This window comes from Apodemus sylvaticus, chromosome 20 (assembly GCF_947179515.1).
Source record: "Apodemus sylvaticus chromosome 20, mApoSyl1.1, whole genome shotgun sequence".
Taxonomy (NCBI): Eukaryota; Metazoa; Chordata; class Mammalia; order Rodentia; family Muridae; genus Apodemus; species Apodemus sylvaticus.
In genome coordinates, this window is record NC_067491.1 from 5,887,247 (window position 1) to 5,902,959 (window position 15,713).

Consider the following 15,713-nt stretch of genomic DNA (forward strand, 5'->3'; position numbering starts at 1 on the left):
CGGCCCTGTCCCAGCCATCCGTGGATCGAGGTCCCAGAGGGGCTGGGAAGGGCAGTCACACCGGAGGAGTCCTGGGCTGCCGGCTCACGTGCTTCTCCATGTGTAGCCTGGCCTTTGCATGGCGCTCGTTTTACACAAGTCCTAGACCCTCTGTCCTTCTTCACCCCGATGGACCAAAGTGGACTGTCCCAGCCCGGAACATCCCTGTGCACCTGTCATCCCCTGGGTCGCCGGTGTCATGGAAGCTGTCTTCCTCTCTTTCACTAGAAACTGTGCACGAGGTGGCTCTGAAGGACAAGGAGCCGGACACCCAGGATGCGGAGGAGGTGAAGGTGAGCAGCCGTGTGGCGGGGCAGGGGCTGTGCTGACTGTCAGCCTGGGAGTCTGGCTCTGAGCACAGGGCTGTGCGCTCTGCAGAAGGCCCTGGAACTGCAGATGGAGAATCACCGTGAGGCCCATCACCGGCAGCTGGCCCGCCTCCGCGATGAGATCAACGAGAAGCAGAAGACCATTGATGAGCTGAAAGAGTAAGGGGCTTCGTTCGGGGTGGCTCCAGGGTCTGCCCAGTCCCCTCATCGTGCTGTGGCCACCCCAGCGATCCTTCTGGATCTTTAATATCCTCCACAGTGACATGCCTTGAGACCCAAACTCAAGGGACACAGAAGGGCTGGAGAGGTGGCTCTGTAGTTGAGAGCACTGGCTCCTTTTCCAGAGAACCTGGGTTTGACTCCTAGCAACCACATGGTGGCTCGAAACCATCTGTGACTCCAGTCCCAGGGGATCTGACAGCCTCTTCTGGCCTCCTTAGGTACCAGGCACAAAGACACACTCACAAGCAAAACACCCATACTCGTAAAAAATTAATTAAAAAAAAAAAAAAAACACAAGTAAGCTGGGCAGTGGTGGCACACGCCTTAAATCCCAGCACTTGGGAGGCAGAGGCAGGTGGATTTCTGAGTTCAAGGCCAGCCTGGTCTACAGAGTGAGTTCCAGGACAGCCAGGGCTACACAGAGAAACCCTGTCTCAAAAAACAAAAACAAAAACAAAAACAAAACAAAACAAGTAGTTAGAATTAGACCTGTCCTTGAGATTTTTATGATTGCAGTACTGGGGGTCCCATGTTGCCATGAAAGTGCTAGCTGGTGTGTATCCCCTATAGAGCTGGTGTGTATCCCCTATAGAGCCGGTGCGTATCCCCTATAGAGCCGGTATGTAACCCTGATAGCGCCAGTGTGTTTCCCTGATATCTGAAGTCCAGTGCAACAGGTTTCACTGGGATGTGTAGAAGACAAAACACGAGGGGCGGGGCTTTAGTGTCTCCTTATGTCCAACCCTCTGGGGGGCGGGGCTTTAGTGTCTCCTTATGCCCAACCCTCTGAGGGGGCGGGACTTTAGTGTCTCCTTAGTCCAACCCACTGGGGGCGGGGCTTTAGTGTCTCCTTATGCCCAACCCTCTGAGGGGGCGGGACTTTAGTGTCTCCTTATGCCCAACCCACTGGGGGCGGGGCTTTAGTGTCTCTTATGTTCCACCCTCCCTAGCCTGAACCAGAAGCTTCAGTTAGAGCTGGAGAAGCTTCAGGCCGACTATGAGAGGCTGAAGAATGAAGAGAACGAGAAGAGTGCCAAGCTCCAAGAGCTGACGTGAGTGACTCGCCGGCTGGCAGATGTGTGCAGATGCGGGACCCATGGGTGGCCTCTGTGGGGAGGGTCCCAGGAAGTAAGCATGAAAGGGTGGAGAGAGGAAAGGACACCGGCAGAAGGGACTGCCAGGCCGCTGTGGTGGCCCGTGCCTTCAATCCCAGCACTCGGGAGGCGGAGACAGGTGGTTCACTGCAAGTCTGAGACCAGCCTGGTTGAAACAGTGAATTCCAGGACAGTCAGGGCTATCAAGTGTGAAAATGAGGTTTTAAAAGCCTTATAGATGGTTTGATCCCAAGAAACTTTGTATGTGGCTGTTAAATGTGTAGAAAGAAGAGTTGGCAAGATGGGCGCCTGACAGCTTTAGCCGTGAATAGTGGCCTTCCATAAAATTTCCTCTGAACTCTTTTTAAGGATTCCTTCCTTTCTGATTACTGCGTAGCAAACACGAGCAACTTGTATATTAAACAATGGTAAAGGGCTGGAGAGATGGATCAGCAGTTAAGAGCTCCGACTGCTCTTCCAGAGGTCATAAGTTCAAATCCCAGCAACACCATGGTGGCTCACAACCATGTGTAATGAGCTCTGACGCCCTCTTCTGGGGTGTCTGAAGACAGCTACAGTGTGCTTATATATAATAAATAAACCTTTGGGCCGGAGCAAGCAGGGACTGAATGAGCAAGGTTAACCAAAGCAAGCGGGCCAACCGGAGCGAGCAGAGGTCCTAAATTCAGTTCCCAGCCACCACATAAAGGCTCACAGTCCTCAGTCCAGCTACAGTGTACTCAGATGCATAAATAAAATAAATCTTTAAAAAAGATGGTAAAGGTAAGGGAACGGCGGGGAGGAACGTCCAGAGGGGTCTTTCCTGTCCCTCTTTCTTCTTATTTTTTCTGCTGCAGATTTCTGTATGAGCGACACGAGCAGTCCAAGCAGGACCTCAAGGGGCTGGAGGAGACAGTTGTGAGTGGTTTCCTTCTGTGCTGCGAGACCCGAATGGGAGAGGGCTTCTGTCCTCCTCACCTCTTCCCCCTCCTCCTCACCTCTTTCCTGTCCTCCTCACCTCTTCCCCATCCTCCTCACCTCTTTCCCTCCTCCTCACCTCTTCCCCCTCCTCCTTACTTCTTCCCCTTCCTCCTCACCTCTTCTCCCTCCTCCTTACTTCTTCCCCCTCCTCCTCACCTCTTCCCCCTCCTCCTTCTTCCCCTTCTTCCTCACCTCTTCCCCGTCCTCCTTACCTCTTCCCCCTCCTCCTCACCTCTTCCTCGTCCTCCTCACCTCTTCCCCGTCCTCCTCACCTCTTCCCCTTCCTCCTCACCTCTTCTCCCTCCTCCTCACCTCTTCCCCGTCCTCCTTACCTCTTACCCTTCCTCCTCACCTCTTACCCTTCCTCCTTACTTCTTCCCCCTCTCCTCATCTCTTCCCCCTCCTCCTCACCTCTTCCCCTTCCTCCTCACCTCTTCTCCCTCCTCCTCACCTCTTCCCCGTCCTCCTTACCTCTTCCCCGTCCTCCTCATCTCTTCCCCATCCTCCTCACCTCTTCCCTGTCCTCCTCACCTCTTCCCCTCCTCCTCGACTCTTACCCGTCCTCTTCACCTCTTCCCCTTCCTCCTCACCTCTTCCCCCTCCTCCTCACCCCTTCCTACCCTGTCCCCCATGGGAGAAGGCTCCAGAGCTTCATCTCTCCCTACCCTGTTCCTCCTGCTCTTTTACTGTGAGTCGGTGGCACTTTCGGGATGACAGACCACAACTCTATAGCCCGAGGGAGAAGGTAGACCTGGTTTCCAGTTGCCCTCAAGGTTGCATTATTTCTCACAGGCCCGTGAACTCCAGACCCTCCACAACCTTCGCAAGCTGTTCGTTCAAGACGTCACAACTCGAGTCAAGAAAGTAAGCGCGTCCTCAAGTCACCCCAACCCTGTAGTCTCCCCCCCACTCTCAGGGTTCAGCTGTTGTCCCCTGTGGGGTCGGTTTGGTCTCGGGACAGCCACGTCTTTCTTCCATCTAACCAGAGTGCAGAAATGGAGCCCGAGGACAGTGGGGGGATTCATTCCCAAAAGCAGAAGATCTCCTTTCTTGAGAACAACCTGGAACAGCTTACAAAGGTTCACAAACAGGTGAGCGATGGAGCTGGAGGCCAGGTCCCAGGAGGCCCCGGGTTCGGGAAGAGCTAGGTGCAAGCTACCCTTAGCCCTCCCTACCCCACAAGTCCCTGCTTGGCCCCTTATCTGATCCCACGTGCGCACTGACCTTTGCTCTCAACCTGTTCTCCCTTCTCAAAAGTTTTTCTCAGCCTATCTGTGCTTAAAGCGAAAGTCCCCACCTTGCAGGATGAGGTTAAAGCGCACGCAGGATGGAGACACATAGGGGTGCAGCTGCGAGGGCTGGGAGCTGGGTCGGCAGCGGCTTGGCTACTCTGCACATCTCTCCAGCCCCGTGCTGCAGTCAGAGTCCAGGTATAATAAGTGAAACAAGGGCATTGGCCTTCTCTTAGCAAAAACAAAGGAACAAAATCTTCATATGCCTACCTGGAGCAGGTGTGCAGGACAGTAGATGATGTTCCTCACATGACCTGCCCAGCCGCTGCCTCTCTGTCCCACCCCCCACTTGCTGCCTGCTGCTGCTCTGTTAGACCAAAGCCTCTCCTTTTTTCCTTCCTCAAAGCCTCTAACTACTTCTGCTCTAAATCCCAAGCTCCAAAAACGGCTCCCCTAAAGGATAGACAGAGTAAGCAAGACCCCGCCCTAGCAGACACGTCTGTGAAGCTAACCAGGAGTGCAGAGACATGTGCTGGTCCCTGGTCAGCTAAAGCTGCACAGAAGATTCTAGCGCTGTCCCTCGTCATGGTTTCTACTGTGCTGACCTGCCTGACATGGTAGCCTCCCCCTTCCTCCCTCCTGGCTCCTGAGGCCTTGCACCTCAGCAGTTTCCAGTGCTCCAGTCAGCGTGTAGACCTTGCAAAATGATCCGAGGGCCTTTTCACAGGCAGCCCAGGGGGTCCCTCCCCTGCGCGCGTCCACCCTCTGACTGTCCTGTGTTCTCGCTGGCCAGCCCTCGGCATGCCCACACAGCCATCTCGTCCCCATGGGGGCCCTGGAGCTGTGGGTCGGGCTCGGGCTGTGATGTCCAGTGGGCGGGAGCCCGGTGGATGAAGCGCGGACAGGGCACAGTCGTAAGAACTCTGGGAGATAGCGGAGCTGCAGGTTTCGCTGATTAGAAAACAGGGAGAAGATGGCGGGAGCTGCACATTACTAGAGGGAAGGAGGTCTCTCGAGGAAATGACAGGGTCGGTCCTGATTTTCCTCTCTTCTCTCTTCTCCCAACCCCCGTGCTCCTCTGGGTGACTCTATTTTGGGTCGCCGGCTTTCCTTCTGGGTTCTTCTGTGCGGCTCGCTCCGCAGCTGGTACGTGACAATGCAGATCTGCGTTGTGAGCTTCCTAAATTGGAAAAACGACTTCGGGCTACGGCTGAGAGAGTTAAGGCCCTGGAGGGTGCACTGAAGGAGGCCAAGGAGGGCGCGATGAAAGACAAGCGCAGGTACCAGCAGGAGGTGGACCGCATCAAGGAGGCCGTGCGCTACAAGAGCTCTGGCAAGCGGGGCCATTCTGCCCAGATTGGTGAGTGAGTGCATGTCAGTGGGTGAGACTGCATCACCGCCTGAGGCAAACACAGCCAGTCCCTAAGTCCCAGACAGCTCAACGCTTGCCTTTAGCCCCAGCCTTCCCATCAGAGGCTGATGATGTCATTTTTCCTGGGTTGACCTTGGGACCATGTAAACTCAGGTAACCGGGGTAACCGACAGCTTTCTCACGGTTGTTCCTTCTGTTCTGTAGCTAAGCCCGTGAGGCCTGGCCACTATCCCGCCTCCTCACCCACCAACCCCTATGGCACCCGAAGCCCCGAGTGCATCAGCTACACCAACAACCTCTTCCAGAGCTACCAGAACCTGCACCTGCAGGCCGCACCTAGCTCCACCTCAGACTTGTAGTGAGTAACGTGGGTGTGGCCGCAGTTCCAGCCCAGGGCCTTCTGGTCCCTCAGAAGGCACCGGGTGGTGTCAGCTCTTGGTTCCTTTAAAAAAGTTAATTTCCTAAGTCATGTGGTTTCTAAGCCTTTCACGGCCTTCTGGGTTGTGGTTGGGAGATGGGCGTTCTCTCTGTCTCCATGATTGGCGGCCTCTTGGGAGGAGTGTCGGGTATAGTGGCTTCCAGAGTGGTGGCCTGTGGGATCCAGGGGCTGCCTCTCTACTCTGTTCCTTCCAGCTTTGCTAGCAACGGAGCCACGTCTGTCGCCCCCTTGGCGTCCTACCAGAAGGCCAACATGGACAATGGTGAGTGGGGAAGACCCAGCCTACAGGATCCCTAGGGAAGATGGGGTGAGCAGAACCTCCCTCCCCCTAGAGGGTCGAGTAGAAAGATTCTCTCAGGGAGACTCAGTGACGCAGCTCTTGCCTAGTGTGGCTTCTGCCCTGCATTCCATTCTTGGTACAGTTGCGGGAGTGGGGGGTGAGGGGGTGGGGGAACCCACGTGGGCCCGCTGTCTGAGCCTTAGGCTTGCTTAGGTCTCCAGCCAAACCCACGGGGTTCTTTAGCAGTAGCTGCTCCTCTTACCACCCGCTATCCCTGTCTACAAAGTCTAACATCCAGCTTTGGATAGGTGAAGATAGAACGCCTCCTTTTACCGGTTTCTTAGAGGCGTTAGGATGGGAAGGGTTGTGACGACTGTCCCTCACTCCAGCCTTTTTCTAACCCTGTGTTCTCAACGGTCTTCCCTTCAGGAAATGCCACAGATATCAACGACAACAGGTACTCAGACCCCACTAGCCTTGGGTTCTCTAGATGGGACCAGTAAAAAAAAAAAAAAAAGAGTAACATTTCTCTATGTGGACTTCCCTGGAGCTCTGGGGAGGAGGGGGAATGGGGGTGAGGATCCAGGCATTCCCCGGGGAGATCTGATACTTTCTCCCTACCTTAGGGGATGTTCTGACCTTGGGCAAGGCCGAGTTTCCTTGGGAAACAAGCCTCTTCCCTGCCCTCAGCTCTCAGTACCTCCCAGGCACGCTGTCTGAGCACTGAGCATGGCAGGGAACGGAGCTGATGAGAGTAGTTTCTTCCCCCAGGAGTGACCTGCCGTGTGGCTACGAGGCTGAGGACCAGGCCAAGCTTTTTCCCCTCCACCAAGAGACAGCAGCCAGCTAACTCCAACCCTGGCTACACAGCTGCACTTTCAGGTAGCTGCAGGCAACTTGCCTCGCTGGCCCCGGCCTCTTCCTGTCTGGCTATGGCCTCTTCTGTTCATGTATGTGTGTGTGTGTGTGTGTGTACTTGTGTGTGTTGTGTGTTGTGTATGCATACATGCACCCACATTCAGAGGCCAAGGTTGGTGTGGGAGTCTTTGTCTTTCTGTGTGTGTGTGTGTGTACTTGTGTGTGTTGTGTGTTGTGTATACATACATGCACCCACATCCAGAGGCCAAGGTTGGTGTGGGAGTCTTTGTCTCTCTCTCTCTCTCTCTCTCTCTCTGTGTGTGTGTGTGTGTGTGTGTGTGTGCGCGCGCGCGCGCGCGCGCGCGCGCGCACGCTCACCTCCAAAGGCTAACTTGGGTGTGGGTGTCTTCCTTTCTCACGTCCCATCTTACTTTTTGAGATAAGGTGTCTCACTGAACCTGGAGCTTGCTGTTTTGGAGAGACTGGCTGGCCAGTCCCCTCCCCTCCTCTCCCTGCCTGGCTCCCATCCCCCACGTCTGCACATTTCTGTCCCCTGGTGCTGGGGTAACAGACTGGCCTTTCTGTGGGTGTTGGGTATCTGAGCATAGGCTTCATGTCTGTTCGGTAAGCACAAAGGTTATGACTGAGCCAAAACCTTTCAACTCCTGCTTGGCCCGGTATGGCGGCACACACCTATAGTCCCAGCACGGAGGCAGAAGCAGGAAGATCATGAGTTCAAAGGAGCTCTGGGTCCGTAAGACCCTGTATCAAAAACATACAAAAACATTTGCTAAAAGCCCAAATCACACCCAAATCCAACCCTGACCTCCCAGGGCTCCAAGCCCTCCCTCAGGTGCTGGTGGTAGCCACAGTACTGATTTCTACCACTAGGGGTCACGTCATACATTAAAAGTTTGTTAAAGGCAAGAGCTGCTGTCCATCTACTGCCTTGTGCCTTTAGACTGAAATAGCCTCAGATGCACGGAGATGTCTGAGCCGCCTCATGTGAAGGCGATGCCTGATTTATTCTTGAGCACCATTCCGTGTCGGCATACGCTGCCAAAGACTGTGGTGCCGTCTGACGCTTGGTGTCTCTAGCTCGTGGCAACAGTACGGTCAGTAAAAATGGAAACCAGCTGCCTCCCCATCCCCAAACCCACCAGCGTCAACACCTCCCTCTTGCCAAGTCCCCTGTAGCATCAGGAGCCCCTCCTTGTTCCTGGTGTCATTGGGAACATTGTCATGGTTGGTTTTAGACCCCAGATGGACAGTGGGACCTATTTTGTTATCCATGTTAGCTCCTTTGCTGATGAGAATCAAGAGAAAACGGCCAGTCTCTTGCTGGGCTGCACTGGGCCACATCCATCCCAGGCCTTCTCAGGCCAGTGGTCCAGTCAGAAAAGCAGGAGAAAGAGAGAGAGAGAAAGAGACCTGCTAAGGGGGAGGGGATTCTGGGAGGATTTGGGGTGGAGAAGCATGGGTTGGACTGGCTGGGAGTCGGGGTGGGGCCGGCTTCGTGGTGTTAAAGGAACTATAAACCAAAGTGCGTGTGTGCGTGCTATGCTGTCTGTTCCTACACGGAGGCCGGGCCAGGCTGCCTCCTCACACCCTCTTTCTCTTTCTTCCCCAGTTTCTAAGAGGGACTGAGGCCTCTTCTCTCAGCATGCTGCAAAACCTGTGGTCTCTGACACTAACTCCCTCCCCAGCCCGTGTTGTTGGATGTCTTCTCCTACTCCGTATCTCTTTGTACTCTGTATCTATATATCAGAAGCTGCTGCTATGTCTCCTCTCCGTCCCCTCTAAGTATCTGATGATGTATTTAGCAGTTTTTAAGCATAGTCTCCCTTCCTCGTCGGGCGTTAGGGAGGAGGGAAACGTTTCTTCTTTCTTCCATATACTCGTTTCTCACACCGAGTGATGTCGTCACTGAGTAGAGGTCACAAAAGAGAAAGGAAAGATGGGAGCAGGGAGGCTGCCCTCCTTCTGTCTCACAGACACACGTGTACATGCCCACACGCCCACACACACAGTGTACATACAAAGCCTTAAGCAGAAGAATGTCTTAGCATCTACGAAAAGAGAGAAACAGAGCCCCTCTTTACACAGAGCGCAGAGGAGGACCCGGCGGAAGGTTTGCGACATCACTCCCTCTCCCCTGACACCCCCCACCCGAGTCAGCAGACTGCCGGTGGCCTCCTCTGTCCTGTGAAGTCTGCCTTTCGACCCCTTCTTCCCCAGTTTGAGAGCGTGGGTTGCTCAAGGGACTGTTTCCCTTTCTGGCCCGAACCTCTTTTGGTACTTTCCACTCCAGATATCTCAGCCAGAACTTCTGAAAAGCCAAGAGGGCCGGCTGCTGAGAATCAGCCGCTCGTCTGTCTGTGCCAATAGTGACTAGCAGGTGGATTCAGAACGGCTGGCTCCCTGGGTCTGGGGAGTGAGCAGGCCGGGGATGACGGTGCCCTACTGTCTCAGGGTGAAGCTATGAGCTCATTCTTTCTCCCACACTGGGCTGCTTGTGCTTCCCACTCCTGACTTTGGTTTGGGACTTCCTGATTATTGGCATAATAGCTGTCTCTAGATGCTGTCCCTTCAAAATGGAATCTGGCTTGTTCCCAGCATACCTCCCCCCACGCCCCCAAATAGAGTTCCTTCTGTAATCTCCATCTGGTCCCAAGTGCACTTTAAAGACAGGGGCGGGGGAGCAGGTTGGAGCCTGGTGGCGGGCAGCTTCTCTGCACGTGAAAAAGCTCTGCGCCTGATCCCAGCGCCGCAAAAGCAAAAGCAAAAGCTGGGTGTAGCGGCTCACGCTTTCCAAGATTGCTCTCAGGAAGCCGGGGTAGGAAAACTGCTAAATTTGAGGCTAGCCTGGACTACACAGTTAGATCCAGGAGAGCTTGTGCTATGACGGGAGGAAATCCTATCCTAAAATGAGGGAAGGAAGGAAAGAAGGAAGGAAGGAAGGAAAGGGAGGGAGGAAGGAAGGAAGAAAGGGGGAAACAGGACATTCCCCCCCCCCCAACTCCGAGCTAGCAGGGGCTAAGAGCTTGAATCTAATGCTCTCTCCACCGCCATCTTCAGCCCAGGTCCCCTCCTGCCCAGCACTGAAGAGGATGTTGTTTTAGTTTGGATGGTCCTATCCACCCATTTGCTAAGATAGTTTTCCAGACAACTGCAGGGATGAGTACTCAGCCTAAGCCAAGAAATACAGTCAAGTATCCAGATACCCAGTCTTCCCCAGGGTGGGGGACCAGGACTCTCCAGCAGAGGGCAGCCTGCCGTCCAGACCCTTCTGGGCCTGGGAGGAAAACTCCCAGGTGTGGATGACAGCTGGCAAATATGGGCTGTTGTGGCTGTGACTCCCTCAAGGAAATGTTTCTGCTCTTTAGGGAGTGATAGAGATGAAGACATATCAGACTGGTATGGGAGAACTCCCAAGTGGCGGTTTTCAAACACTTTAGAATAAATCTGACCAAGGATGATGTAAGCAGAACCTAGGGCTTTGACCGTGGCTCAGTGGTACCGTGTGAACACACTTAGTGTGGCAAGTCTGAGGGTTTGGTCTATCTCTGGAATTGCAAACAACTCAAAACAACCAAAATGGTAGGGTAATTGAGAGCTAGGAACGTTATAATCTCTTTCTTCTCATACCCTGTTCCAGTGGAAAATGCTTAATTAGTTGGAGGGTCCTGAAATAGCCCTAAGAGCTTAGAACTCACGTATTTGCAAGAGGGGTCCAATTTGCTCCCCCACCCTAAAAACCACAACTCAAAAGAAAGGTCAGGAGGTGTTGACAAATCGCACGGCATCAGACACAGTGGGCAAGGAAGGTAGAGGGCGTCCTCTGTGGCTTATGCCAGCAGGATTCCTGAGAATCTGAGGGAGTTTGTGTGATCTTACCACCAAACAATTCTTTCAAAATACAAGTAAGGAGATGTGTAGGTGTACAGCAGAGCAGACGAGGAAGGAGGGGGCAGTGGTCAGCCTGCCCTCGGCCACAATGTAAGGGACAAGCCCATTTGCTATGCTAAAGAAACAGCCCTTTGCCAGAAGGCTCTCACCACACCCTCCCCTCTTACATTCACCACATCCCCCTGGTGGAGAGCCAGGCCACCACAAGGGCCCCTGGCCCTCCCTCTTACATCTGCCAAAGTGAAATGTTGCATGCCGGCGTGGAAGACAAACCAAACTGCACAAATCCCAGTGTGTATTTACTTGGTGGACACAAATACCTTTAAAATAAAACAAATTCGATGATGACTTGCTGTTGCTTTTTATTAATTTTTCAAAGGGTTTTTTTGTCTTTTGTTGATACGTGTTTTGCCTGCACATATGTATGTGCACCATGTATGTGCCTGGTGCCCTCAAGAGGCTGGAACAGGGCACCAAATCCTCAGGAGCTGGAGTTTCAGATGGTCTTAAGCCGCGATGTGGGTGGTGAAAACTGAGCCCTGGTCCTCTGCCAGAGAAGAGGGTGTTCCTAACCTCGGGACCAGCACATCAGCCCAGTGTGGTGGTTTGAATGAGAATGGATGGGCCTTAAAGGCTCATGGGATTGAATACTCATTCCCCACGTCCTGAGAGCTGTTTGGGAAGGATTTGGAAGTGTGGCTTTGGAGGAGTTGTGCACTGGGGGCTGGCTGGCTCTAAAGCTTCAGAAAGACACAGCATTCCATTAGCGCTCTGCTGCGGAGAGGACAGAAACTCTAAGGCGCTATTGCTGGCACAGGCTTCCCTACCTGCTGCCACACTCCCCACCATGATGGTCGTGGACTCTAAACCTCTGGAACTGTGAACCCCAAATTAAATGCTTCTTGTGCAGATTGCCTTGGCCCTGGAATTTTGTTACAGCAATAAAAAAAAAAAGAGTAACTAAAACACCCAGTTTTTATTTATTGAGACGAGGTCTCGTGTAACCTAGTGGCCTCAAACTCACTATTAGAATCTGTGCTTGGTCTCCTGATCCTCCTTCCAAGTGCTCATGGGGTCCTGCTACCATGTCCAGCTGAATATCTTTCTCCCACTTCCCTCCTCTCAAATTTAATAGTCAATATAGATAAATTACACATGTATGTACACAAACACATATATTCACGTATGCATACATCCTAGCAGGTACGTATGTATCTAAATATATAAATATACATAGGCATGGTTATAACTTTGCAGATGCTTTTATACATATTTCTAGGATATGTGACATATTCCCCCTTGAGCCTATATTCTAGAGAGCTTTCCATGTCAACACGTATCCTTGTAACTTGCTGGAAAGTATATAAATGGGGCTGGAGAGTTGGCTCAGCAGTTAAGAGCACTGACTGCTCTTCCAGAAGTCCTGAGTTCAAATCCCAGCACCCACATGGTGGCTCACAACCATCTGTAATGGGATCTGATGCCCTCTTCTGGTGTGTCTGATGACAACTACAGCATACTCATATAAATAAAGATAAATAATTTTTAAAGTACGTAAGTATATATTTAATACTATAATTTATTCAACCATCCCACTATTGGTGGATAGCTAGTCTGGTTATGAACTTTTTTTTTCAAAGATTTATTTATTATTACATGTAAGTAACACTATAGCTGTCTTTTTTGTTGTTTATTTGTTTTTAAAGATTTATTCATCATATGTAAGTACATTGTAGCTGTCTTTAAAGGAAAGACCAAGGGAGTCAAGTGTGAAGTCCTCTCATTGCATGACACTTCCTGGGGAGACATGAGGGAGTGTCTGCTTAGCCCAAATAAGGGAATCCATGACAGAGCAAAGTAGGGATGCCACCAGTGTGTGACTTGGCAAACCTATGTGCTTATTGGGGTACTTTAGGAACATGGGTGAGAGCTTACGTACAGGAGCAGAAATGACTTAGAGAAAGCTGCATCACCAGAGCCCACCATAGCTCGTGAAACCTGGAAGCAGCCCCACCTCTCTCGTTCAAGCAATTCAGTTGGTCTAAACCTCGTCAGGTAGCTCAGGGGTCTCTGCTCCCTCAAGGAAGCTCAGTTCGTCTGAGAGTCTCTCAGCATTCCTTATTGAGGAGGGAAGGAAAGAATATATCTGCTCAATTTGGGGAACTTCCTGAGCCTAACAGGTTTCCCTGCAAGATGGAGTGTTTCACCTCCCTTGGAATGAGCACCCTACCTGAAGGAGCTTTTCCCAGACGGGAAGTTTTTCTCCTGTGTACACAGATCTCCATGCTTACACCTTCAGGTGTTTTTATTGCTATTTCCTCCAAATTGAGACATTATCTCTTTGGGCAAGGAAGGAAGATAATCGGTAATTTATCAAGTTCAGAACGTTATAAGGAGAGCCGAGCATTAGGGAGGCGGAGGCAGGTGGGTCTCTGAGATCAAGGCCAGCCTGGTCTACAGAGTGAAGTCTAGGACAGTCAGGGCTATGTAGAGAGACCCCGCTTCACAACAAACAAACAAAAACAAACAAAACAACAAAAAAGAAAACGAAGGGAATCTCAGGAAATTATCAGTTGCAAGGTTCCAAGGCTGTATCAGCAAGAGAGATGTGACCCCTGGGAGAGGGGAGCTTCGCAGGGCTGCCTGCAGGGAGCTCCAGAGGTACAGGAGATCACTGCCTGGCTCTTTGGTGATACATTTGTCTTTGAGTCACTCCTGCAACCCCCCACCCCTACTTCAGTAAGCAACCCCTCACCCCTACTTCAGTAAGCTGTGCCCCTCCCCCAACCCATCAGTTCATCAAGCTAGACTTAGGTGGAATCCTTTATTTGATTGCTCTAGAGTGAACAGGCGTCCCTTCACGTCCTGAGAGGCCACACAGCTAGTGCCTGGCAGGGACCAGCAGGGCCAGCGTTCAGCTGAGGAGCAGTTACATGGTTCCAGAGGGGTGGTAATGCTGCGTCCTAGGATGATGTCTGAGGTAGGAGAACTGGGAAGAGACGCTGAGATGGCTACCTCTCCTGTGTTTGGGGGATGTGCTTCCGGCTGTAATGGCACTTGGACACTTTCTGTTGTCTGTGTTGAGATACACAACCAAGGCTGAGGCGTCATGGGGGTGGGAGTGGGGGTCCCAAGGACACTGTCTTCCTCTTTGATGAGCGAGTGGGGTCCTCTATAGGATAGTGGGGGTCTCTATAGGGATACTCTCCAAGTAGCTGATGAAATGTAGGGGGTTAATTATGAGAGCAGATGCCAGATAGAGTTGGCACACACCTTTAATCCCAGCACTTGGGAGGCAGAGGCAGGTGGATTTCTGAGTTGGAGGCCAACCTGGTCTACAGAGTGAGTTCCAGGACAGCCAGGGCTACACAGAGAAACTCTGTCTGGAAAAACCACACACACACACACACACACACACACACCAAACAAACAAACAAACAAACACCTGCAATAAAGGGCTGGAGAGATGGCTCAGAGCTTCAGCTAGTCTTCCACAGGTCCTAAATTCAACTCCCAGCAACCACATGGTGGCTCACAACCATATATAATGAGATCTGGTGTCCCTGGCTGGCCTGCAGGCATACATGCAGACAGGCAGAACACTGTATATATAATAAATAAATAAATAAATAAATAAATCTAAAAACTAAAGACTAAATTCCACACCTAAAAGCTTTTTTCTGGAATAAAAAAACAATTTTAGAGCCTGTCAGGAGAGAATTAAACAGTGAGGCTAGACACTTAACTCAGAGGAAGAGGAATCACTTACCTCAGGGGTCAGGGTGAAATAGGCCCTTCCTTAGTAATGGTCCAATTCAAAAGAAACTGGTGATAGGGAATACCTTGCATCTGGATTGCTGATTGTAAACAGGAAACTAAACAGGAAATGAAAATGTGATCCAAAGCCCGGCCGGTGGGGGACACCTGGGAAGCTGCAATCTGAGGGCTGTGGAAGTGAGGAGTCTGAATATAACTGGCCAGCACTGCCTGAGACAAAACTGCCATGTCTGAGGGGATAGAAGAGCTGTCCGCGCTCAGTGGGTGGACTCATATATCCGTTAGGGACACGCGGTCACATCGGCCGAGTCCCCGTGAGTATCAGAGAGCAATCGGAAAGACAGGCATTCCTGAGAGGTCATTTGACAAGCAGTAGTGTATGTGTGTGTATGTGTGTGTGTGTGTGTGTGTGTGTATACATATATATACATATATTAAACTACTGCTACTACATGTAGTTTATATATACATATACGTATGCATATATTCTATCACAGTTACATCTAATACATAATTATGTAATATATAAAATATACAATAGACATGCAGTATACATATCATATATATTTCCTTAGCACAGCCGTTTCCACTGGAAACAGCTACAGTCATGAAGCCAGCATAGCTGCTGGGCAGAGTTCCAGCAATGTCAAGCCGGATGCTGTGATTGCTGTTGTTCTGTCTCTCATTTTAGGCTTTGGTCTCTGTGTGTTGGCTTCTTGGGGGCTTTCTGCATTGTGATTCATTTTATATCTGAGACTCTTTAGGAAAGTCCTAAACTTACTATCGCTTCTGTTTTAGGGAGATGACTTTATTTTTTCATATTTATTTATTTATTTATTTATTTATTTATTTATTTTTGAGACAGGGTTTCTCTTTGTAGCCCTGGCTGTCCTGGAACTCACTTTGTAGACCAGGCTGGCCTTGAACGCAGAAATCTGCCTGCCTCTGCCTCCCAAGTGCTAGGATTAAAGGCCTGCGCCATCACAGCCTGGCTGGGGGATAACTTTATCTGGCTCTGTTTGGAAGTCTTCCTAATGCCCTGGAGATTGTGATGAGCACAGAGAAGCACTAAGCTAAGAATTTCTACAAGAGACTGTGACCTGGGGTATCCACCCCTAAGCAAACCCAGGCAGTGTAATTGGAATAGGGTAAACTTAGAAATGGTTGACTGACTCTGACTG

General features: G+C 51.3%; 1 protein-coding gene across 1 annotated transcript in view; it reads left to right on the forward strand.

Annotated features, from left to right (window-relative positions):
• Window positions 1-9,804, forward strand: part of Kif5a (kinesin family member 5A) — a 33,849-nt gene extending 24,045 nt beyond the window's left edge. Inside the window, exons 18-29 of the mRNA XM_052165750.1 lie at window positions 268-332; window positions 418-527; window positions 1,541-1,642; window positions 2,542-2,602; window positions 3,458-3,529; window positions 3,652-3,756; window positions 5,041-5,257; window positions 5,474-5,627; window positions 5,903-5,970; window positions 6,418-6,445; window positions 6,760-6,870; window positions 8,477-9,804. Coding sequence (XP_052021710.1) covers window positions 268-332; window positions 418-527; window positions 1,541-1,642; window positions 2,542-2,602; window positions 3,458-3,529; window positions 3,652-3,756; window positions 5,041-5,257; window positions 5,474-5,627; window positions 5,903-5,970; window positions 6,418-6,445; window positions 6,760-6,838 — 1,061 coding nt within the window. The 3' untranslated portion in view covers window positions 6,839-6,870; window positions 8,477-9,804. The remainder of the gene's footprint in view (window positions 1-267; window positions 333-417; window positions 528-1,540; window positions 1,643-2,541; window positions 2,603-3,457; window positions 3,530-3,651; window positions 3,757-5,040; window positions 5,258-5,473; window positions 5,628-5,902; window positions 5,971-6,417; window positions 6,446-6,759; window positions 6,871-8,476) is intronic.
• The last annotated feature ends 5,909 nt before the right edge of the window (window positions 9,805-15,713 follow it).